Source organism: Capra hircus, chromosome 1 (assembly GCF_001704415.2).
Source record: "Capra hircus breed San Clemente chromosome 1, ASM170441v1, whole genome shotgun sequence".
NCBI lineage: Eukaryota > Metazoa > Chordata > Mammalia > Artiodactyla > Bovidae > Capra > Capra hircus.
The window spans coordinates 70,110,194-70,133,840 of NC_030808.1; the positions used below are offsets into that span (position 1 = coordinate 70,110,194).

Here is a 23,647-nt window from a genome sequence, read left to right on the forward strand (position 1 = left end):
AGCTAGGCTTCCATAGTATATGAATCAAGAACCTCCAGATGTTCAAGCTGGATTTGAAAAGGCAGAGGAACCAGAGATCAAACTGCCAACATCCACTGGATCATAGAAAAAAACAGGGAATTCCAGAAAAACATCTACTTCTGCTTCATTGACTATACTAAAGCCTTTGTGTGGATCACAAGTAACTTAGAAAATTCTTAAAGAGATGGAAATACCAGGCTGAAAGGAAAGTAACAACTGACAAAATAAAATCAGCAAAATAAATTTGGTCAAATTTCTGTCCATACAGAAAATTTTATCTTCACTCCACAGTTGACATTTTAAAATGTAACACTCATTCATAATAAAAATTCTCAGCAAATTACAAATAGAAGGGAACTTCCTCAATCTGATAAAAACAGCCTACTGCTAACATCAAACTTAATGGTGAAAAACAATGCCTTCTCAAGTCTGGAGACAAAGCAAGCAAACATGCTCTCAACATAGCACTGAATGTCCTAGCCATCATAATGAAGAAAACAAAAAGATTTAGAGACTGGGAAGAAATTCAAAGAATGACATGATTGCGTACAAAGAAAATCCTAAGTAATCTATAAAATTATTAAAAGCAGAAAGTGTATTTTAACAAGATTACAAGGTTAATACAAAAACTGCCAAAACCATGGTGAGATACACCACTTGACATGCATCAGAATGTCGAAAATCAAATGACAGATAATAACAAATGCTGGTAAGGCCATGGAAAAACTCAGAACTCTCTTACATGCTGGAAGGAATGGTACCACAGCTACTTCTCTGGAAAACAATTTGGTACTTCCCCAAAAGTTAAACCCAGAATTATAATATGATCTAGCAATTCCATTCTTAGGTATTTACCGAGGAGAAATAAAATATATTCATACAAAAACATGAATGTACAGGTTTTTGTGTGAGCGTATGTACATGAATGTTCAGAGGAGCATTATTCACAATAGCCAAAGAATGGAAACAATCCAAATGTCCATCAACTGACAAATAAAATACAGTATATATCCATATGGTGGAATGTTATTTAGGAATAAAAAGAAATAAAATATTGATATACACAATGGATAAACCATGAAAAAATTATGCTAAGTGAAAAAAGGTTCACACATTATATGATCCCATTCACATGAAATGTCCGAAATAAGCAAATCCAGAGACAGAAAACAGATAGACCAGTAGTTTTCTAGGGTTCAGCATAGTTAGGACATCCTATGTAATTCATTATACAACATGAGTTTTGTTAATTAAAATATTTTCAGTCAATGGCCCAGAGAAATACAGGGGGGGAAATTTACCTGTTTTCCAACACTGTTTATGTCAAACTGTAGGGGGACACCTTTAGGAACTTTCTTTACATCAGATTGATCCCGTTTTGTCAAGAATGAGGGCACAGCAGTACGAGTTAATCGTGGTTTCTGAGTTCTATTAGAAAAAAATTAAGACCAGTTAATCAAAAGTAGAGAAATAAACCACCTGGTTCATAAGATATCTTGACTTGTACACATGTTCAACTGTATGAAGGCTACTTTATTTACATTCTCAATAACCCCGCCAAACCAGTTCTTTTTATTTTTTGAAGTATAATTTACAATATTGTGTGTTTCAGGTATACAGCATAGAGATTCAACATTTTTGTAGATATTTCATTATAGGTTGTTATATGTAATGGGTCTAATTCCCTTGCTATACAGTAAATCCTTGTTGCTTATCTATTTTATATATAGTAATTTCTGTTAATTCCATACACCTGATTTTTTTCCTTCTGCCTTCTCTCCCCTCTATGTAACCACAAGTTTGTTTTCTATGTCTGCAAGTCTGTTTCTGCTTTCTATATACATTCATTTGTATTATTTTTTAGATTCCATATGTAAGTAATATATAGTATTTGTCTTTCTCTGACTTATTTAACTAAGTATAACATTCTTTCGGTCCATCCACGTTGCTGCAAATAGCAATATTTTATTCTTTTTATAGCTGAGTAACATTCCATTGTATATATACATATATATATGTGCATATATATATATATATATGCCACATCTTAATTATCCATTCATCTCTTGATGTATACTTAGGTTGCTTCCATGTCTTGACTACTGTAAACAGTGCTGTTATGAAAAACACTGGGGTGCACATATCTTTTTGATTTAGTGTTTTCATTTTTTTCTAGATATATACCCAGGAGTGGAATTGGTAGTTCTATGTGTAAGAAACCTCTATACTGTTTTCCACAGTGGATGAACCAATTTACATTCTCACCAACAGTGTACATGGGTTCCCTTTTCTCCATACCCTCTCTGACATTTATTATTTGTAGACTTTTTGATGAGAGCTATTCTGACAGGTGAAGTGATACCTCATTGGGGTTCTGATTTACATTTCTTTAACAATTAGTGGTGCTAAGCATCTTTTCATGTGCCTGCTAGCCATTTGTATGTCTTCTTTGTAAAAATGTCTGTTCAGGTCTTCTTCCCACCTTTTGACTGAACTGTTTTCATATTGACTTGTATAAGCTGTTTGTATATTTTGGATTTTAACCCATTGTTGGTTGCACCATTTGCAAATACTTTCTTGCAGTCTGTAGGCTGTCTTCTGATTTTGTTGATGGTTTCCTTGGCTATGTAAAAGCTTTAAAGTTTAATTAGGTCCCATTTGTTTATTTGTGTTCTTATTTCTTTTGCCTTTGGAGACTGATCCAAGAAAATACTGCTATGATTTATGTCAGGGTGTGACCTCCCACCTTCGTTTTTTTTTCCGGAATTGCTTTGGTAATTTGGGGGTCACCTGGGGTTCCATGTAAATTTTATCTGCTCTAGTTCTGTGAAAAATGTCCTGGGTATTTTGATAGGGATTGCGTTAACTCTACAGATAACTCAGTAATATGATCATTTTAATGATATTAATTCTCCCAATCCAAGAGCATGGGATTATCTTTCCGTTTCTTTGAATCATCTAAAATTTCCTTCATCAATGACTTGCAGTTTTCAACACACAAGTCCTTCACCTCCTTGGTTAAGTTTATTCCTAGGCATTTTGTAAATACAATTTTAAATCAGTTTTCTTTTTTATGTTCTCTTTCTGATATTTCATTATTAGTATATAGAAACAGGTATTAATCTTGTATCCTGCAACCTTGCTAAATTAAAAGAAAAAAAACTTGGTTCTTGACAGACTAATCTAGAGACTAAAATTTACAAATTGCTCACAGAATACCTCTGTAAGTAAAACTACAAACTTTTCAACAATTTGGAATAACTGGTCATTTCCAAGTCTTAACCTTCAACTAAAATAAAGCAACCTCTAAAATCTTAACAGACTCATCTGATGTTTTCATCTCAATTATTAAAATGGATGTATAGGTAAAACAAAAACTCTGTAAACCTAGGAATTTTTTTAAAAATTTATTATTTTTAAAATTATGTTCATCACAATTCACATAACTGATTTCATAACCTACTAATGGGTCACACACATCGACACATACATTTTCCTCTGCTGTGTCAGCTTGAGTACATCTGCATGAAGTTCCAAGAAATTAGCCAATCTGCTAGACCACTGGCTGATACAGGACTTTCTTTCACTTCTAAGTACACAACGTAGATTTTCATTCCTGATACTTTTTATGGGAAAAATTTAAGAGTGAGAGTTACAGTGCGGTCTAGTGAGGATCCAATGAGGTTTTTCCACGGCTAGGTCAATTGTCAGGTTGAATTTGATAATATGGTTTTAGAACTTTCTTGAAATGGATCCTTTACCTCCAGCCCAATCTCCAACACAAATGGAGGAATTCTGACTGTAATTTTGACCGTGAGAGTGCTACAATCTCACATCTTGCCTGTGAAATCAGGGTTCAGCTCACCCCCTACCCCAGGCAATATTACTTCTAGCTTCAACCTAGAAAGTTTATAATGCAATAAATATAATGGAATGGTGAAGTTAATTAAGGTCATTTAAACCAAAGAATGGGCTTCCCTGGTGGCTCAGTAGTAAAGAATCCGCCTGCCGATGCCGGAGACTTGGGTTTGATCCCTGGGTCAAGAAGATCCCATGGGGAAGGAAATAGCAACCCACTCCAGTATTCCTGCCTGGGAAATTCCATGGACAGAGAAGCCTGGAGGCTATAGTTCATAGGGTCACAGACATGAATTAGCGACTAAACAACAAAAATAAAAGAATATACTATGAAGTCTTTTAAAAAAAGGCTGATGTGATGAAGTCCAAAACATGTAACTTTTTCAGTTGTTTTTGGCCTGTTTGTCTGCTTATTTGCTTTGGCCATGCTGTGTGGCTTGTGGAATCCTAGTGCCTTGTCCAATCAGGGATTGAATCTGGGCCACAGCACTCAAAGTACTGAGTCCTAACCACTGAACCACCAAGGAAGTCTCTACTTTTAACTTTATATTAATTTCCACTTTGTATTGTTTCCTTGTCTCAGTTTATCCTAACTTGGACATCATACTCTTGAGCAGAGTCAAATATTTTTCTATACTCTTACATACTGAGAGATTATAATTTTTTCCAAAAAGAAAAAAAAGACTTACACTGGGCACTGCACCGCTCCTGGATTATCAATGGATACAGTCAAAATTCCTCCATTTGTGGTGGAAGTTCGCCATCTAGTTTCAAAAAACCAAAAATTTCATTAAAATGAAAGTTTATAAATCCTACTGTGTGTTCTACATAAAACATACATTTTAAATAGCCATTACTTTTTCTAAGTTTTCAGAAATTATAGATACCTGAGCCCCAACATGATATAATTAATCAGCATATTGGTTATAAGAACTGGATGCTTTAATTTATAAATATTTTTCCATGTAACAGATATATGCACATAAAAAAATCAAATAATTCAGCAAAGCTTCTAATAAAAAGCAACAATCCTTTACTCCACTGTTCTCCCTTCCTGCTCCCCAGAGGCAGCACTTTTAACTTCCTGATTTTCTGCCTGTTAGTTAAATCCAGTTCACTAAACAAGATACTTAGGTAATAATATCTTGCTATCATAGGATTCAGCTCATCACACTATCTAGTTTCTCTTCCTACTTTGAAACATTTTGATGGCTGTATCACTATTTTACTTTTATTAATTTTATAAATACATTTGAATTTCTTTCTCCAGCAGTATCTCTTGACATTTTCCCCTACCCACTTTGTAAGAAAGGATAATAGTATTTCTAGTTCCTTCCCTCCACCTCTTCACCCACTTTCTATCAGCTTTACTTTTATATTTATATAGGTCAAAATCTGACATTTACATTACATTGTTACCAGATCAAATATCTTGTGCTTTGTTCTATATGTTGATCCTCTAACTCCAGTGCAAAAGAATACTATCAGCATGAAGTTCAAATAGTTGCCATTCTTATACTCCAACTGCTCAAAATAATGACCATTCTAGAAGGTATCATATCTGAACCATGATCATGTGATATATGCTTTGTTTTCTAAGAAGTAGCCATAATTTTAAATGATTTAGTTTTAAACTCTGGTCATACTGATGGAATGTTACACACTTGCAGTGCAATTCTAAGAGACAAAAACATATTCTTAAAATATCTTCACGGGGTAAGGAGGAAAAAAGCAATATAAGAAGAAAACACTGTATTGTTTTTAAAAATTTATAAATATTCTAAAAGCTCTACTGATTTTCTTCTACTTATTCCCTGAACTGGTTCATTTGTATAAAGCAATTATAAAAAAATAAAGAGCTATTTCATTAAAATGGAATAAACAGAAAAAAAACTACAGAGTAATGCATTTGCTGCTAAAACGTGTAACACTGACATATGAAAATGCCAAATGTTTTTTGGGGAAAATCAACAAAAACAAAACAGGATTTACTTATTTCAGGCTCAATGGTTAATTCACTCTGGGTCTCATTTAATTTCTTTTAAACTGCGGCACAAAGTAATTTAGGTCACTACTATTCTGGGAGTTTTGAAATGACATCTTGAAAAACAAATTGAAACTTACTGACGAGTTCTCTTTGCTACTACATCGTCTAGCAGTTGTTCTGAGTTCAACTGGGCCTGAACCTGAAGGGGAAAAAAAAAGCAGTAGATCCCACAGAAAGCAGAGGATTTGAATCCAAAGAGCTATCCTGCCCTATAACTTTATAACCCTGTGTGGTGGGTTTGAATGCAGGAGAGGAGCATGTGCCTATTCTGACAACACCTCTTTCTTAGGGTTCCTGTATCAGAATAAGTAATAAAAACAAAATTATTCCTAAATTACATGTTAAATTCTTATAGGATACTGCCATTGATGACAACAAAAGAGAAAAGAGGGGAAAAAATTAATCTAATGTCATGTTCTCCATATTCTAAACCCAAACCCTACCTTGATCATGGGTCATGTCTATAATTGATGACTACTAAAGGTGGATGGTCAGGATCCTTTGTGTAAAAAGAAAACACTGTCAAGGGTTTTTTATACCTTCAGGCCTCTTCTGAAAAGAAAAGTTGCCTGACGAGTGTCTTTCTGATGACTTAATTTATTTCCACTCCTGGTAAAATTATTTGGAATGTTATTTCTGCAACAACAAAAAAAACACATGTACCATGAAAAGTCGGCCACTTAACAACTCTGAAACATCTTGAAAAAATAAGCAAAAATAGTTAAATTCATAGGCTAAAATACTGAGGTATACTAAACACAAAGATTCAATTATGTTCTTGTTACATGAAGCTATTGAGATCTGATTTACAGATATCATATAACAATCTGGTTAATTCTGGAACTAATTCATCTTACAAATATTCAACTGTCTAAAAGAATTAGTACAAAGAAAATCACACCTAGGTACTTCACTGTCAAACTGCTAAAAAACAAGAATAAGAGAAAATATTGAAATATAACATATTCTCCAAATCTCTCTCCTTCACTCATATACATTGCTCTCCTTCACTCTTAATACATATTACATTAATATAAATCACACAAAAACTCATACTGTTCCACTGTATACTCTCTCCTGCATAGAATATTGTAACCTTAATTATGTTTGATTTTACTTTCACCAATTTCTAATTTCTACAGAAAGTTGGTAGAAGACAAATTTTCATACTTATCTGCTTATTTCTATAAATAAATGTTTAACATGTCACCTCATCTTACCTCCAACCTTATAGAGGCTCAAATGCATAATTTCCCTAGCCATCTCAATTAACAAGGACTCATTTATGGCTCAGGTAATTGACAAATTCTTGAGAAGTTCCTGTTTTCCAAAAATAAGTACTCCCAATTGATTCTCAAAACAAAGAGATGACAGTGGAGTAAAATTACAATTATAGCCATTCCACATATACAAAAACTTCATTTCAGGGTTTTTTTTTTTTGGCTTTGAATTATCTTTTATAAGAGATGAATAAATGGTATTTGAAACTGAAATAATAAAACTTCACAGCTTATCAACTTCTACTTTATCCTTACAGAGAACAGAGTACCATAATCAGTTCAGTTCAGTCGCTCAGTCATGTCTAACTCTGCGACCCCATCGACTGCAGCACACCAGGCTTCCCTGTCCATCACCAACTCCCAGAGTTTACTCAAAATCATGTCCATCAAGTCGGTGATGCCATCCAACCATGTCATCCTCTGTCGATCCCTTCTCCTCCTGCCTTCGATCCTTCCCAACATTGGGTCTTTTCAAATGAATCAGTTCTTCCCATCAGGTGGCCAAAGTACTGGAGTTTCAGCCTCAGCATCAGTTCTTCCAATGAATATTCAGGACTGATTTCCTGTAGGATGGACTGGTTGGATCTCTTTGCTTTTCAAGGGACTCTCAAGAGTCTTCTCCAACACCACAGTTCAAAAGCATCAGTTCTTCTTCACTCAGCTTTCTTTATAGTCCAACTCTCACATCCATACATGACTACTGGAAAAACCATAGCTTTGACTAGATGGAACTTTGTTGGCAAAGTAATGTCTCTCGTTTTTTAATACGCTGTCTAGGTTGGTCATAGCTTTTCTTCCAAGGAGCAAGCATCTTTTAATTTCATGGCTGCAATCACCATCTGCAATGATTTTGGAGCCCCCCAAAATAAAGTCTGTCACTGTTTCCATTGTTTCCTCATCTATTTGCCATGAAGTGATGAGACCAGATGCCATGATCTTAGTATTCTGAATGTTGAGTTTTAAGCCAACTTTTTCACTCTCTTTGCACTTTCATCAAGAGGCTCTTTAGTTCTTCTTCACTTTCTGCCATAAAGGTGGTTTCATCTGCATATCTGAGGTTATTGATATTTCTCCCAGCAATCTTGATTCCAGCTTGTGCTTCATCCAGCCTGGGATTCTGCATGATGTATTCAGCATATAAATTAAATAAACAGGGTGATAATACACAGCCTTGACATACTCCTTTCCTGATTTGGAACCAGTTTGCCGTTCTATGTCCAGTTCTAACTGTTGCTTCTTGACCTGCATATAGATTTCTCAGGAGGCAGGTCACGTGGTGTGGTATTCCCATCTATTTAAGAACTTTCCACAGTTTGTTGTGATCCACAGTCAAAGGCTTTGGCATAGTCAATAAGGCAGAAGTACCATAATAGTAGGTCACATTTTAAACAACTGTCTTTTTAACATTTTAAATATCCTTAATTGGTAAAATACATGTAAAGTTTACTGCTTCGGCCAGTTCAGTGGCATTCAGTGCATTCACGTGGTCATACCACCACCACCACCATTTCCAGAAACATTCACCTTCACAGACTAAACCTGTTCCCCTTCCAACTCACTGCCCACCTCTGCCCAGCCCCCGGCCCCCACTCCTCCGCTGCCTGTCTCTGTGAATCTGACTGCTCTGGGGACCTTGCAGGAGTGGAATCACAGGACATACCCTTTTTAATTTAATATCAAAATAATTTCAGCTAGAGACTTCCCTGGTGGTCCAGCGGTTGAGAATCCACCTTTCAATGCAGGGGACACAGGTTCAATCCCTGATCAAGGAACTAAGATCCACATACTCCACGGTAACTAAGCCTGTACACCACAACTACCGAACCCACATGCCACAACTAGAGAGAAGCCCACAAACCACAATCAATGAGTGATCTTGCATGCCACAACTAAGACTGGACATAGACAAATAAATAATTTAAGCTTAAGAAGTATTCATGAAAAATCCTTTCAGGTTTGCTTTTCCCACAAATAACATACACTATTCTGTTAAGAGCCACTGAGACTATGTAACAAATTCAGCTTTCAAAATTGTGAATAATACTGGCTGAGGTGTTTTTACCAAAACAATCATCTTTTGCAGTTTTTTTCTATATGTCAAGAGAAACAAAGAAACAGAGTGATGTTTTTCTTAAGAAGTCTACAATTAGTTAAATTCATCAATAACACTGGTTCTAAGAAATAAGGAAGCTGTAACTAAATGCTTCCATACTGAGTGTTCAAACAGACATACCAAGTATCCGTCTCGAAAATGACCAGACAACTACAACATCACTGCAAATTCATTGCTTTGAACTCTCAGTATAAGAAGTCCACCTTTATTTATGAAGGATAACATAATACTGTCTTATATTTGAGTACTTACTTTCTATTTAACTGGTTAGGTCTCTTGAGAGCTGCAACTGGTTTTCTCTGCACTTCATTTTGTCTCAGAAGGTTTGCCTTCCTTTTTAATGCTGGAAAATATCGTTCTATATTCTTTTAGAAAGCAAGAAACTATGTTAATTAGATTGCTTCATGCTCTATAACCTACTATGTATAAACATTTCTGAAGCAGAATGGACAGGGACTGACCACTACTTAGATGTACAGATTAGAGAGGCAAAGAAGCTAAAACAACTTGAATATTTCCAGTCTAAGTGACCAAAAAGATAACCACATTATACTTAAAATACTTGCAACAAAATAAGAATTCAAACAGAAGAAGGAATTTTTTCTACTTTGGTTATGTTCAGTTTGAGATACTCTGAGGGATACCCGGTGATGAGGAAACATGGCTTTGGAACTAAAGAGAAGAATCAAGAAAGCCTGAAATGAAAATTTGGGAATCTTTCATATAAAAATGATTTTGATATCAAGTGAAGGTGTAAGAGAGCCAAATTTCTGATGCAGGTGCAGCACCATTGTGCTAGCCAAGCAATCCCTGATGGTTTCCTTGACCTTAACTGGACTAAAGTTAACCTTTAGGTCAGAGGAGAGGTAGAACAGATATGTTATCTCTCCTTTGTCTTTTGCTCTCTTAGAGGGTCCTGAGCAGTGTGGCTTGTGCTTCTGATTCTAGTGTTTTTACTGAATTTGTGTTTTAAGCTTTGTTTGGTGTCTATTTGTTTCTATGAGATGTCTAAAGACTTTTGTGGGAACAAAGTGTATTACAGTGTGCTCACAATCACTCTTTCCCTCCAGCATTTAGAGTCAGTCTTCCTTTTAATTTGCTCCCTCCCAGGACCCCTGCAAATAGTCACTTGTCAGGGCATCCACCAAGTTTAAAAAGACTGGTTAATTTCCAGACATGACTCAGACTCAGCAGAGGCATAACTTGAGCTGTTTCACAAGAGGCTCTTAGACCCGTTGCAAATAGGTTTCTCTGAAATCTATCTTAACAACTAAAGACTGAATTCCTGCAGTGGGCACAGCTTAAACTCAAGTTGAGAATTCCATTATATAAAGAATTTGACAAGTTACAAAATGTTTAGAGCAGCTCTGTCTCTTGAGGGCATTCAACAAATATCTATCAGGTATCTATAATGGGAGAGGTATAATATTAGTCAGATATACAAAGATATCTAAGTATAGTCCTCATCTTCAAGTAATCTAGTCTAAGAGACAGATGCATATTAATGGGTAATTATAATATACTGTGGTAAGTTATGCAATAGGAGGATATGTGAAGTACAGTAATAACATTATAACACAGAGAGAGATTTGCATATGCACAAAGAGAAAGAGATATGAAAGAGGAAACTATGACTTTAGATTCTTGGAATGTCGAGGTATGTTTATGGTAGAGAGGAGGGGGTGAAGATAATGGTGTGGAATGTAGGTTTAAAGGTGGACATAGGCCAAATACAAATACTGCATTCCATGCTAAATAAAATCAACAATTTAGAATCCTTGAAAGATTTAAAACATATTATGTGATGTAAATCAGAGAAAGACAAATATATGGTATCATTTATATGTGGAATATAAAAAAATGATATATATGAACTTATTTACAAAACAGAAATGGGCTCACAGACATAGAAAACAAACTTATGGTTATCAAATGGATAGCAAGTAAGGGGAAGAGAGATAAATGAAGAGTTTGGGATTAATATATACACACTACAATATATAAAAAAGATAAGAAACATGGATCTACTGTATGGCACAAGGAATTATAGTCAATATCTTATAATAACCTATAATGAAAAATAATCTGAAAACATATATCTGAATCACTTGCTACACCTGAAATTAATATATTATAAATTAACTATATATCAATACAAATAGTTTTAAAAAAAAGAGAGCTAATTTCCAAAACAAACGTGTGAGAAGGAAAAAAGGGAGGTTGTGGTAGCAAAGAAACCTGAGTAGAAAAATAGAAATTAAAAAAACTCAATGTCACAGAATATTAGCACATGAAATGTCCATTTTTTCTCTCTCCACATAAATTCAGTCCATCATTAAAGCCTAATTCAGGCTTCCGTATTTTCCATGAAGGCTTTTCAAAAGTCTTTGACAATATGAACTGTATCTTTTACTTAATCTAGATTCCCTTGTATTTTAAAAATATGAGAAGTATCCCAAAGATACAGATTAAAAAACACAAAAATTACAATAATCTTCAGTTTCATGAATATTTAGAAAAGAAGTAAATGTAAAAGCAGGAATAAAGAATATCAACCGTACATAAGAAATGCTATGAAATCAGACTAATGATAGCCCATTCTGAGCTTAATATTTTGTCTTTAATAAAAACACCAAAGACCATTTAATAGGTAAATGTAAAAGTTCCTTCTATAATATTACTGTCACATGTCATTTTCCTTCAAAATACCTGCCATATTATAATCATTTAGTTATCTGTGTGATAAATTATTTAATATTTATTTGAGTTCTCCATGAGGACAGGGATTTTAGTAACAGAATCCCTTGCATCTAGGACATACTGAGTATTCAGTCAACATGAATTAAATGATGAACTGTCAACAGTCCAATAATGTATTGGGAATTTGTGTTCATGAATCTAAGGTTTGTATATGTGTACAAAAGTGTTCACAAAGAATATCTAGCAGTAAGTTTTCTCTAAAGAATTCTGATATAAAAAATTATTCCTTGAAGGAAAGAAATTAAGGTAGTCTATTTGAATGTTGTTCTATTAAAGTAGTATTTTATTACTTAAGTATTAAAGTAATAAAATTTTAAGTGTACAGTTTGATGAATTTGGGTAACTACATGTAGTCATGTAATCACTTCATAACCAAGATATAAAACAGTATCCTTAACCTTAAATGTTTCCTTATGCCCCCTGCAATTTCCTTCCCTCACATGACTCTAACACCAGGCAATGACTGATCTGTCACTATAGTTAGTTCAGCCTTTTATACAACTTCAAAGAAACAGGATCATAGTACACAGTATCTTGTGTTTGAATTCTTCTGCTTAGCATGATGTTTTGAGATGTATCTACACTGTCTTGCACATTAACATTTATTCCTATTTTACTGTTGAATTCCACAGTATGAAGATAAGGTATTTATAAACTATCAAAATCAGACAAATGATCAAAACTACCCATTAGCAGAAAATAACTACTAATTATGCAGTTATTTTTTTAAGTTTACAGAAGTACTAAATAGTTTAGTACTATTACAGTCCAGTTAAAAGTTCTACAAAACATAGCATACCCTCAGTTTTAGGAAATTGTGAATCTAAAAGGAAAATGTTATAGAACTGACACTGACAAGATAATAAATTCCAGTCGAAAAATTCCTTAAGAACTTTCACTTGGCAGATACTTTAAGCTTTCTCTAAACAAAAGAAAAAAATTCATTCTTAGAGATGTTCATTCCCCTCATAGCACAGTCATTTGCTAGTCATAGCACATCCCACTTAGTAATTCACTTAATCTGTAAGAAAATGTATATTTTTATTGAAATAAAATCTTACTATTTCATATAAACTGTGGAAAGGAAGAGATAAAGTAACAAAATGTCTAATTAGGTCAGGAATTTTTTTTAAGGTATAAAATTTCTAAGTATATTAAAGTATTTGGGTAATTCATTTAATGACTATAAAAGGATGGCATAAGTTATTTATATGTAAAAAGAAATTTTGTAAATTGCTAGAAAATTATCTGCTTCACAAGTACTATAGTCATTCCTATTCAGATATTAATCTACATTCAGGTTGAGAGAAAGGTTAAGAAACAGAAAATTTCAAACCATACCTTTTCTAAAATCATTCAGTCTTTGAATAAAAACATCTTACCATTCAGTAATTATTCTATAATTTATAGAGCTTGTAAGTATTCTATAATTTAATACTTTCAATTTTTACTATTTTTAAACAACTCAAAAGACTATACCACATGTTGTAATCTAAAATTTCTACTGGAGCAAGTTCTGTGATAAAGTTTTAGAGATAGCTGTTGGTGATAGCAGAACTGAAAAGTTAAGGTGTAAAGAGAGTTGTGGTTAACCAGAATACATTCTTAAGATATTTTAAGAAATGATTCATGTCCTGAATTTTTAAATTAAAATATGCATTACTTTCATAATCAGAGAAACCAAACAGGTTAAAAAATAGAAGAGTAGAACATTAAATTCCTTGGTGGCTCAGACTTACTAAACATAAGAAATTAAAGAAAAACCATGTGTGAAACTATTTTAAGTAATGCTTTATTTAGCCAATTCGAAATTTACTCCATTGAGATGTAAATAAAAAGTCAATTAAGATTTGAAAAGTAGTTAATTTACAGTGGGTAAATAAATATAACTCTAATTAAAAATATAAACTAGAGCAAACAGTTATCCACCCAAGAGAAATGAAAACCTGTGTCCCTACATACTTACAGGGATGTAAGCAACATTATTTACAATACCCAAAATAATGAAAACAATGAAAATGTTGTCCATCAACTGGTGAATGGATAAACAAAATATAGAATATCCATATGATGGAATATTATTCAATAATAAAAAGAGAGAAAGTACTGAGACTTGCTACAACATGATAAACCTCAAAAGTATACAGCTAACTGCCAGCCCACATACTACTGTATGATTCCATTTATAGGGATACCTTGGAGTTACTGGGGATTTTGTTCCAGACCACTGCAGTAAAACAAATACCACAAAAAACTTAGTCACAAGAATTTTTGGTTTCCCAGTACATATAAAAATTATATTTACACTATAATGTAGTCTTTAAGTGTGCCACAGTATTATGCCTAAAAAAAGAATGTACATACCTTACTTTAAAAATACTTTATGCTAAAAAAATGCTAACCATCATCTTCATCTTCTGTGAGTTTTAATCTTTTTTTAATAGTACCATGAAAGATTATGGATCACCGTAACAAATACAATTATGAAAGAGTTTAAAATATTGTGAGAATCACCAAAATGTGACACAGAGACAGAAACCGAGCAAAGGCTGTTGAAAATAAGGCACCAACTGACTTGCTCAATGCAGAGTTGCCACAAATCTTCAATTTGTAAAAACCGCAGTATCTGTGAAGCATAATAAAGTGAAGTGTAATAAAACAAGGTATGCCTGTATACGAAATGTGTGGGAAAGGCAAATTTATAATATATTTACAGCAAGTAGATTAGTGTTTGCTTGAGGGCATATGATGGGGTATGACTGTGAATGGACATGAGATTTCTCTTTAGAGTGATAGAAATGTTTTTCTAAAATTAATTATTGTGATGATTGTTCAACTCTAAATTTTCTAAAATTCACTGAACTGTACACTTAAATTAATTTTATAGTATAAAATTATACATCAATAACCTATTAAAAACTGCTGACACACATCTGTTAAAAACTGTATACACACACAGGGGCACGTGCACAAGGAAAGTCAAGAACCTATTAAAAAAAGTTTATATTTGATAATGTGGAAGTTTAGGTATTCTTCATGAATGACAATCATTTTTATTTAATTATTAAATTTTTTATATAAGCCCCAACTGCTGCTGCTGCTAAGTCACTTCAGTGGGGTCCGACTCTGTGCAACCCCATAGACGACAGCCCACCAGGCTCCCCCGTCCCTGGGATTCTCCAGGCAGGAACACTGGAGTGGGTTGCCATTTCCTTCTCCAATGCATGAAAGTGAAAAGTGAAAGTGAAGTTGCTCAGTTGTGTCCGACCCTCAGCGACCCCATGGACTGCAGCCCACCAGGCTCCTCCATCCGTGAGATTTTCCAGGCAAGAGTACTGGAGTAGGGTGCCATTGCCTTCTCCAATATAAGCCCCAAAGTACTACATTAAAAAAACAAAATATTCAAATAAAATGTTCTCTCAAGCTCATTCACAAAAATATTAGTACAAATAAAAGTTTCTTTTTTTTTCCTTAGTTGAAATACAGTTGATTTACATATTGCATTAGTTTCAGGTGTACAGCAAAATAATTCAGTTGTAAATATATATATATTTTCAGATTACTTTTTATTATAAGATACTGAATATAGTTTCCTGTGATATACAGTAAATCTTTGTTGCTTATCCATTTTATGTATAGTAGCTCGTATCTGTTAATCCCATACTAATTCATCCCTCCTCCCCCCATTCCCTTTGGTAACTGAAAGTTTGTTTTCTACGTCTGTGAAATTTTATTAAATTTTTATATAATTATTAAATTTCTTATATAAGCCCCAACTGCTGCTGCTGCTAAGTCACTTCAGTCGTGTTCTGTTTTGAATACAGATTCATTTGTCCCAGAGTTTCTGATTCAGGATTAACTATCATCCTACCTTGTCACTTAGAGGCGGTCGATTCATAGGACTAATTCCTTTTCGAATTCCAGTTGCTTTCCTAGCTGCAAGGCCAGTGATAACTCCATAAGGACGTCTCTTCCCAGGCATCACTCTTCCTCTACGGCTCAGACTATTCTTACCAAAACCTGTAGGAGAAGAGGAAAAAACAATCTCAGAATCAATTGAATGGCACACAGGTCACAGGATACTGTACTTCTTAAGCAGGGTGGAGAACATGAAAGTTTTTCATTTATTATTATATAATACTTCTTTTATTATATTTTATAAGCTGCACTGAAAAGGGTTCTGCTGCTGGTAATGGACTGCAAAGGACTAGAGGATTCTCACATTTCCTCCTAGCTATCTTCTCTTCAGAATTACTCTCAACAAAGAGAACAGTCTCAACTTTCCCTGTGTAGCTGCTGTCCACATATGCTTATTGAGTACTTGAAATATGACTAACTTGAATTGAGATGTAACAAAAGAAAATATATTTCATTAATAATTTCATATTAATCATACATTATTAAAATACCTCAGATGTACTGGGTTAAATAAAATACATTATTAGCAGGTGCCTCACACTTTACTTGTTTGGTGGCACTGATTTAGAGCGGAATCACTACCTCCTGCTTACTTACTATGCTGCAATCTGGGTTCTTTGTTTTCAGTCTTACTCTATTCCAACTGCTTTTGCTAAACTCTGCAATAAACTCCAGTGAGTATTTTAATCTCTGCAGCACATGACATTACTGACTTCACTCTTCCATTATATATCTTATCTATTTAAACACTCATTTTCTAATTATGAAATAGTAAACATGTTCAACTGCAGAAATCTTAAAAATATATAAAGTATAAATAACAATATAAAGTCACCACCATTATTAGGTCACCACTTAGAGATAACAACTATGAACATTTTACATTTTTCTAGTATTTTACTTATACACATATATTTCAAGTTAACACTTTTAGATTCAACTGTTTTTAAGCAACACAAAAGACAATTTTGTAGTATCATGGGCCCAGAAAGCAGGCCAAGTCAATCTTCCAGCAAGCATATTTCACACCCAAAATACTACTTTGTAGTCTATGTTAACACTGTATTGTGAATATTGTGAATTACACTAGGTAACAACTGTGATATTGGCCATCCTTAATTCTAATGTCTTTAATATTCACACTAAACCATTTCAGTTACTTCTAGAATTACTCTACCATAAATAACATTACAATAACACTATAGATAACACATTTTTATACACTCCATGATCATTTCTTCAATATATAAATTTCCAAAGGTCAAAATGCTGTATCGAAGAGTAAAGCAAATTCTTAAGGATTTTGACTATTTTCGTGAAAAATCTCCTCCAGAATGACTGTATTTATGTATATTTCCAGGAACATAAGGGTGCCCATTTTTCCACATCATTGACTACTTTGACTATTATTCTTTTTAATCTTTATCACTTTATGTTTGAAAAAAAAAATCTCATCACATTTGGTAGTTTACTAGCAATAATGAACACTTTCCATGTTTTTTTTTTTTTTAAATCTTTCATTCCCAAACTGCCATGTTCATAATCAGTCTTTCAGGATCAAGGTCTAATTTTCTTTGATGCTCCGATATAAGAATTACTTTAAATTTGTAACTAATTTTTCAAGGATTGATATCTTTACAATATTCAGGAATGTGCTGTCTTTCCATTCATTCTTCTTTGGTCACTAAATTGGCACAGTAAAGTTTCAAGCTTTTTCCCCTATAGGTCCTGTACAGTTCTAATTAAATTTATTACAGGTATTTCATATGTTATTAATCTCAAAAAAGATCTCTATTAATAATTTTCGTATTGTCATTCCTGGGATTACAGAAAGCTACTGAGGTTTCAATGAATAGCTTCTAATGAGCTATCTCACTGAATTCACTTATTAGTTCTAATAGTTTTTCAAATTATTTTCCTGGGATTTCTGAGTGACAGTCATATTACTCACAAATAATACTATCTTCTTCCTTCCAATAATTACACCTCGAATTCTTTTACTTCTTAATGCAATGGCCAGAAATTCCAGAGGACTATGCTAAGTAACAATTGTGATATTGGCTATTCTTAATTCTAATTTGTGGGGGAATGTCTTCAGAATGGAATCCTGCGTAATAATATACACCTTCAATGTGGTAACAGGTCTAACAACTTGCTTCACAGTCAAACTAAACTTAAAATAGTTTACTGTAGGATTTCTCAGGACTAATGTGTGTGATGAATCTCTTAAGTCATAATCATGTATATATGTCATTCTCAAATATCTAATTCCATAATGCTTTTTTGGGGTATACCAATTTTGAGACCAGAATTCAACAAGGCAGTTAGGAAAACCTGTTATGATGGTTGAACCATTTATGAATTTATTGCCTTTACTGCCCTACTTCTGTTACTGGAACATGTCTCTTACCAGTTGGCTTAATATTAGGCTTTGTCAGCAGAGGGCGCTGCAGGGACTCTAGCAGCTTTTCTTTCAAGTTCTAGTGTGCAACTTAAGGTTTGTTTCTGTGGCACAGGACAGTCAGTGGCAATCATTATCCCTTCCCCTCAAGCTAAGACTAGGTGAGGTAAGAGAGGCACCTAAGGCACAAAATTTGAGAATGAATGACACCTTAAATTTTAGGTCCAAGGTATCTATCTAGATCTAGTCCTAGGTATCACTCTAATTCTGACCCTGCTCATCCTCCAGTAAATTACAGCCCCCTCATCCCTACAGCTCACTTCCCCGTGAATTCTATCTGCATGGCAACTCCGTATGGTAGGGAATTCATGTAGATTTGTTCCTTTTTTGGGTGCTCTGCCTTAGGACTAAAAGTAACGATCTTATTACTTTTATAATCATCAAAAAAGCAACAGAGATACAACTTTTTAAAATATTAAGATCAAATTGTTGCTACTCTATGTGTGATTTCCTTCTAGAATTGCAACCAAATGAAAATCAAGCATGTTGGGGAAGTATCTAGTTCAAACTAAATCTGTAACAACTTGCTATTTTTATTTGTATTAAATAATGAAGGATCTATTACTGTGCTAGGCACTGTTCTGAGTACTTTAAATGAGAACTTGATGAAGCTGATGCTAACATCTCAATTTTGCAAGTAAAATGAGGCAAAGAATAGTGACTACCCAGAGGTCATAGTTTGAAAATGGCAGAGCCAGGATCTATGTGCAAGTTTTTGTGGCTCGAAAAATTGAACACTTTTCCAAACAATTAAAGAATAACAAAAGGCAGAATATAATCTGGTACATTTCCAAAGAGGAAAAAAAAACAGCTATGACAGAAAAGGCAGGCAGAAAGTGAAGAGGAACTAAAAAGCCTCTTGATAAAAGTGAAAGAGGAGAGTGAAAAAGTTGCATTAAAGCTCAACATTCAGAAAACGAAGATCATGGCATCTGGTCCCATCACTTCATGGGAAATATATGGGGCAACAGTGGAAACAGTGTCAGACTTTATTTTTGGGGGCTCCAAAATCACTGCAGATGGTGACTGCAGCCAACCTAGATAGCATATTGAAAAGCAGAGACATTTCTTTGCCAACCAAGGTCCATCTAGTCAAGGCTATGGTTTTTCCTGTGGTCATGTATGGACGTGAGAGTTGGACTGTGAAGAAAGCTGAGCGCCGAAGAATTGATGCTTTTGAATTGTGGTGTTGTAGAAGACTCTTGAGAGTCCCTTGGACTGCAAGGAGATCCAACCAGTCCATTCTGAAGGAGATCAGCCCTGGGTGTTCTTTGGAGGGAATGATGTTAAAGCTGAAACTCCAGTACCTTGGCCACCTCATGCGAAGAGTTGACTCATTGAAAAAGACTCTGATGCTGGGAGGGATTGGGGGCAGGAGGAGAAGGGGACGACAGAGGATGAGATGGCTAGATGGCATCACTGACTCAATGGACGTGAGTCTGAGTGAACTCCGGGAGTTGGTGATGGACAGGGAGGCCTGGCGTTCTGCGATTCATGGAGTCACAAAGAGTCGGACACGACTGAGCAACTGAACTGAACTGAACCGAGCTAGCTACAAAACACAAACGATGTGAATAAGGAATAAGGCAAACAGTGACAAGTACAATACAAAGACATAGGCAAGCACAGTGTACTAAGAATCTAGAGAAAAGGATAAGAAGTGAATGAGGTGGTAGGCACAAATAAGAGGGCTCTAAGTGGGGATAAAGACTATACTTGAACAGGAATTGAGGGGGTCATGGAATTCATGATTAGATTATATCAGTCTTGAAGCAGTATCTTACACTGAATGGAAGAGAGAAGACAGTGAAACCATTCTGGATGCTACTGCTCTAAAACATAACATAATAAGGGACTGGGAGAGGAACAGGGAAATCTGAATGTATTCCAAAAGAATGAGTGAATTAGCAGAACAAAGAGGGAGTTTAAAGAGAGCAAGAATCCATTATTATACCAAAGTTTGAGGCTTAGATGAGAAATACTCATTTAAAAAATCTCATTAACAAGAATAAAAAGAGGTGGAGAAGGAAGGATTGGGAATTTGGGATTAGCAGATACAAACTAGTACATATAGGATGGATAAACAACAAGGTACACTACTATATAGCACAGGGAACTATATTCAATATCCTGGGATAAACCATAATAGAAAAGAATATGAAAAATTATATATATATATATATATATATATATATATATATATATATATATATATATATCACTGAGTCACTTTCCTGTACAGAAGAAATTAACACAATATTGTAAAACAACTATACTTCAATAAAATTTAAAAAAAACACAAATAAAAGGAAATTCTATTCCTAGGTGCTTTCTGGCTATTATAGTCACTGTTCCCATTTTCATCACCCTTTCTTTCTACAATCTGTTATTTATCAACGGCTTCTCCATTACCTTCTAACAAGCCTAGATCATCCCTTTCTTTTTCCTTCTCTACCTTTGAACAAACTTCACTAGCTCTATCTCAGTTTTAGCAACAGTTCTATTTTTCACCCTTTCATTGTCATGTTTCGTGCAATAGTCTTTTCTCAGTTTTCATTCATTTAGCCCCTTTAGAAAGTTACCTTCATTCTCATTACTTCAACTACTACCTCTGTGAAGATCCTTCCACATTTTAAGCTTCACCAGAGCAGCAGCTGAACACTAGTCATGTGTTAGAGGGACATACGGAACTTCAAAAATACCCAGATCCTACTTCTGCAGATTCTGGTTCAGTAGCAATGGAGTGCAGCCAGACTATCAGCCTAATTTATAAAACTCCACAGGTTCAACTAATGTTGAGAACTAAAAACTAAACACAGGAATTTTCATCTTTCTTTTGTATCTACAGCCCAATTCCTTCATGAATTTCTTTCACAGACATATCCTGTTGCTTAATTTCTGCAGTCAGATCACTTACATGAAGATCTGAGGGATTTTCTAGAAAATAAGGTTTCACAAAGTGTATGCAATCATATTACTGGCTCCTTTTCAAATCAGCACACAAACTTTTCCCTGCCTCTTCTACATCTAAAAGAGACAGCATTCTCAACCTTTTTGGTCTCAGGACCTCTTCATACTCTTAAAAAATAACTGAGGACCCCAAAGGGCTTTTCTTTTCATGAGTTTATGTTTACTGATATTTAGCATACTATAAGGGTGGTATGCTGTTGGCTCAGTGGTAAAGAATCCACCTGCTAGTGCAAGAGATGAGGGCTCAATCCGTGGGTCTGGAAGATAGCCTGGAAAAGGAAATTGCAAACGGCTCTAGTATTCTCGCCTGGGAACTCCCATAGACAGAGGAGCTTGGTGGGATACAGTCCATGGAGTTGCAAAACTCTTAGGGACTAAAAATAACAACAAGCCATACTACAAATGAAAACATTTAATAACGATGCAATTTTAAAGTTCACTAAATGTAGGGCAAAACACATTTTTTAATGAAAAACAACTATTATTTTCCTAAACAAAAATATTTCATAAGAAGAGAAGCACTGATTTGCATTTTTGCAAATCTTTTTACTGTGTGGCTTAATAGGAAATTTTCTGTTTCTGCATCCAATCTGTTTGATCACATGCTGTGTAGATTTTGGAAAAGCCCACTGTACATTCATGAGAGAATAAGACTGAAAACAATTACTGTCTTACTATTATTATAGAAATAACTTTGACTGTTTACACCCCTTGAGTCCTGGGGATTCCCTAGGATCTCTAGACAACACTTTGATAATCACTGTTGTATAGTATTCCATCCCTGAAGAACATTTAGGTTGTTTGTACAAATATGCATTGAGTGACTAAATTACATTTCAGGAATAGAATTGTGAAAAATTTATTCTCTTATGTGTTCAGTCATCAAAAATAAATGATTATTTGGTAAGGGCTCTCTGCTTATTCTGTTACCTCAACCTAACATTCTCACTGACATTACAATGTGGAAATCTGAACTTATCCAAACCAATCAGAGCTTAAGAAAATCCCATATCTCTCTGAACATTCAGTGACAGGAGCAGCTGTTCTATTTTAGGCCCTGTCACATGGAAGTGGAGAACATACAAGCACAAATTCAATCTTAAAAGATCCTAAGGCACTTGCAGATCTTTAGCTCAACGCTGAGATCATAAACTCTGTAAAAGGAAAGCTTTTCTGATCCTTCATGAAGGAGATCCTATTTCACCTTATTGATTAAATTACCACCGATTATCTTAGCACAAAATGCCTATCTAAAATCCTATAGTACTATCAGAATTTCTCTTATGATATTTCTCAACTCAAGTGTTTTTCACCTTATCTGTCACCAGAAGTTCCTTGAAGTAAAAGACTGTGTCTTTACAAACCCAAACAAGCTGGTCAGTTCAGAGTATTTATCAGGTATTTAACAAATGATTAACATAAACAAATGTATTTCTGGCTTCTATGAACTCTAAAATTATTTTAATATAAATCATACTTAAATATGGTATGTTGAGTAACATTTATAAAGAAACCTCAAAATATAAATCACTGGAATTAAATATTAATTTTCTATAGCTAAATACCTGTCACAAGATTTATTCTCTTGAGTCCAGCTATCCAAGTAAATTATTAGGGAAGAATAAATTTTTCTGTACAGTCTAATTTTAGTTACAGGTATATGTTGAGGATATGTTGGCATATCAGTTGTTAAACATAGGATTAATTATGTTCAATCTATTGGAGATTACTTGTTTTTTTTTTTAACATATAGGACAAAAATCAACTTAGGAATTAGTTTATCAAACTTTTTGCACATGTGTAAAAAAGATCTTGAGTTTTAAAAATCTGAACAAATGTTTATTCTAAAATGCTGATGTAATTGCTAACAAAGTTAATGAGTCACATATAATTAATAGTATTCCCTTACTGCCTTAAGTCCATTTTGGAACAAGATGTTATAAATAAATAAGCTTCTAGATTACTAAAAATAACTGTATATGTAGAGTTCCAAAATAACAGACCACATCTAAAGCATTCAATTCTGTTCTACCTTTGGAGAATTTAACAAATCTTAAAGATCCTGCATAAGATAAGTAACCTAGAAATAATTTTCTGTGCAAAACAGCAGTCTCCATGTATTTAAAAGGTTTTCATATAAGAAAGGTAATTTGTTTCCTATAACTATAGAATTAACAGGAAGGCATGATTTAATTCAAATTAAGAGAATTTTCTAGTAA

At 34.2% G+C, this 23,647-nt stretch overlaps 1 protein-coding gene across 1 annotated transcript in view; it reads right to left on the reverse strand.

Annotated features, from left to right (window-relative positions):
- FYTTD1 (forty-two-three domain containing 1) overlaps window positions 1-23,647 on the reverse strand; it is a 31,533-nt gene that overhangs the window by 2,715 nt on the left and 5,171 nt on the right. Inside the window, exons 3-8 of the mRNA XM_018046017.1 lie at window positions 15,951-16,099; window positions 9,572-9,684; window positions 6,466-6,562; window positions 6,004-6,065; window positions 4,569-4,643; window positions 1,323-1,449 (exon numbers count right to left, since the gene is read on the reverse strand). Coding sequence (XP_017901506.1) covers window positions 1,323-1,449; window positions 4,569-4,643; window positions 6,004-6,065; window positions 6,466-6,562; window positions 9,572-9,684; window positions 15,951-16,099 — 623 coding nt within the window. The remainder of the gene's footprint in view (window positions 1-1,322; window positions 1,450-4,568; window positions 4,644-6,003; window positions 6,066-6,465; window positions 6,563-9,571; window positions 9,685-15,950; window positions 16,100-23,647) is intronic.